The sequence below is a fragment of the Myotis davidii genome, unplaced genomic scaffold, assembly GCF_000327345.1.
Source record: "Myotis davidii unplaced genomic scaffold, ASM32734v1 scaffold1006, whole genome shotgun sequence".
NCBI classification, from domain to species: domain Eukaryota; kingdom Metazoa; phylum Chordata; class Mammalia; order Chiroptera; family Vespertilionidae; genus Myotis; species Myotis davidii.
The window spans coordinates 426,602-428,471 of NW_006297143.1; the positions used below are offsets into that span (position 1 = coordinate 426,602).

The window sequence follows — 1,870 nt, forward strand, 5'->3', positions numbered from 1 at the left end:
TGCTCCTCTGCGGCCCACTTCTCCGCCTCAGCCTACCTCTCCGTCCACGCTCTCCGTGGCCATGCACTTGTGCCCTGCTCTTTCGCTGATGCGGTCGATCTTGGGCGCCTCCATGCGGCAGCTGCACAGGGGCAGCTCCTCCAGCCCGCGCTCCGTCTCCAGGGAAGAAGTATCGTTGGACACCCCTTGGACAGAGGAGAAAGGGAGCTGAGGGGGGCCCTGCCCCTCACCCACCGGGACCCCTGGCGGGGCCGTTCGCCCCCCCACCCTGCCTGCCTTTCCCTCCATGCTCCAGAACCCCCAAAGCCTGGCCATGAACACCCTGGCTCCAGTGGGGTCCCCCTCCTCCCCTTTCCCTCCAGTCCTGACGGTGCCCCCTAGTGGCTCCCTATCCCAGCAATTGGCAATTAATTACCAGCGTGGTTGGGGGAGAGGGTCCCCTCGCTGGGCAGCTCCAGGGACCCCAGAGGGACCTCCATGTACTCACTGGGGCCTGAGGAGCCCACACCATTCACTCCTGACACAGAGACAGAGAGAGTGAGAGTGCGAGCTCACAGGCGCCTGATGTGTGGGTACATGCGTGAGCGTGTGCTCGTGCACGCTCTCTGGGGCTGGGAGGGGGCTGAAGGAGGGCACCCCAAAGCAGAGGAGCCTCCTCACCTCGTGGCTCCTTGGCCCGTGGAGGCTCCCGCTTCCGCCGTTTCCGGGACGGCTTCACCCAGGGGCTGTCCTTCCGCCATTTCTTTTTGGCTTTTCTCCGGCCGCTGGAACCACTCTGGGGAGGAGGGCGCGTTAGGGAGCCGGCCCCAGACCCTCTGGAACCCTGGGGCCTCGGGCCATCCAGCCTCCCGCTCTCACCTTGTCAGACTGATTGCCAGACTCCTCGTCCTCCTCTTCCTCCTCCTCCTCCTCCTCTTCTTCCTCCTCCTCTTCCTCCTCTTCCTCACTCAGTTGTTCAGCCAGTGCTTCAACCTCAGACTGGACCAGGGCAAAGTGGGGCTGAGGAAACAGTGGCCCTTGGGCCGCAGCTCTCCCGGGGGGACGTGGGAGGCAGAGCAGGTCACACCCAACCGCCAGGGCGCCACCCAGGATGGCTCTCCGGGGCGGGGCTTGCAGGGAAGGAGTCAAAGAGCCGGATAAAGGGGAAAGGATGCAGACTATCACACAGCAACAAAAGGAAGGTGCGATGTTAGATGCAACAACACGTGTGAATCTTGGCAAGACAACATTAAGTGAAACAAAAACAACAAATTAAAAATGGTGGGGGAGTAGGTGGATGCTGCACGGACATGCTCCCAGGAACAAGCTGGGATTACAACCGAAATACGGAGAGAATTCCTGAATAATCAATGGCAGACTCACAGGAGGGAACCCTGATACCCAAGGACCAAAGGTGGAGACGCAAAGAGACTGGTAGGAGGGGTGGAGGCGCAAAAGGGCTGGCCGGGCCCCCACAGACGGCAACTGAAGTCCCGGAGAGATAGCTCAGCTGTGAGGGGTGCCACTGAGAACTCTAGGGTCTAATCCTGAAGCTGGGCTCCCCAGCAGAGAGCACCAAACTGGGAGGGTACCCACATAACATCTATCTGTGAAAAGCAGTTGGGTGCTGTCTGCCAGGGAGTGACAGCTGAAAGTTCAGGCACCCTCTTAAAGGGCCTGAAATGCACAAAAATTCCCTGTGGAACATCGAGTGGCTGAATGGATAAAAAAACATGGCCCATACATCTGCTGTCTACAAGAGACCCACCTCAGAATAAGGGACTCACACAGACTGAGAGTGAAGGGATGGAAAAATATCTTTCAGGCAAATGGAAATGAAAAAAAAAAAAAGGCTGGGGTAGCAATACTTATATCAGAAAAAATAGCCCTC

General features: G+C 58.4%; 1 protein-coding gene across 1 annotated transcript in view; it reads right to left on the reverse strand.

The window, feature by feature from the left end:
* EHMT2 (euchromatic histone-lysine N-methyltransferase 2) overlaps positions 1 to 1,870 on the reverse strand; it is a gene marked incomplete at its 3' end in the record, with an annotated part of 25,253 nt that overhangs the window by 7,355 nt on the left and 16,028 nt on the right. Inside the window, exons 7-10 of the mRNA XM_015569852.1 lie at positions 859 to 999; positions 661 to 775; positions 416 to 517; positions 37 to 185 (exon numbers count right to left, since the gene is read on the reverse strand). Coding sequence (XP_015425338.1) covers positions 37 to 185; positions 416 to 517; positions 661 to 775; positions 859 to 999 — 507 coding nt within the window. The remainder of the gene's footprint in view (positions 1 to 36; positions 186 to 415; positions 518 to 660; positions 776 to 858; positions 1,000 to 1,870) is intronic.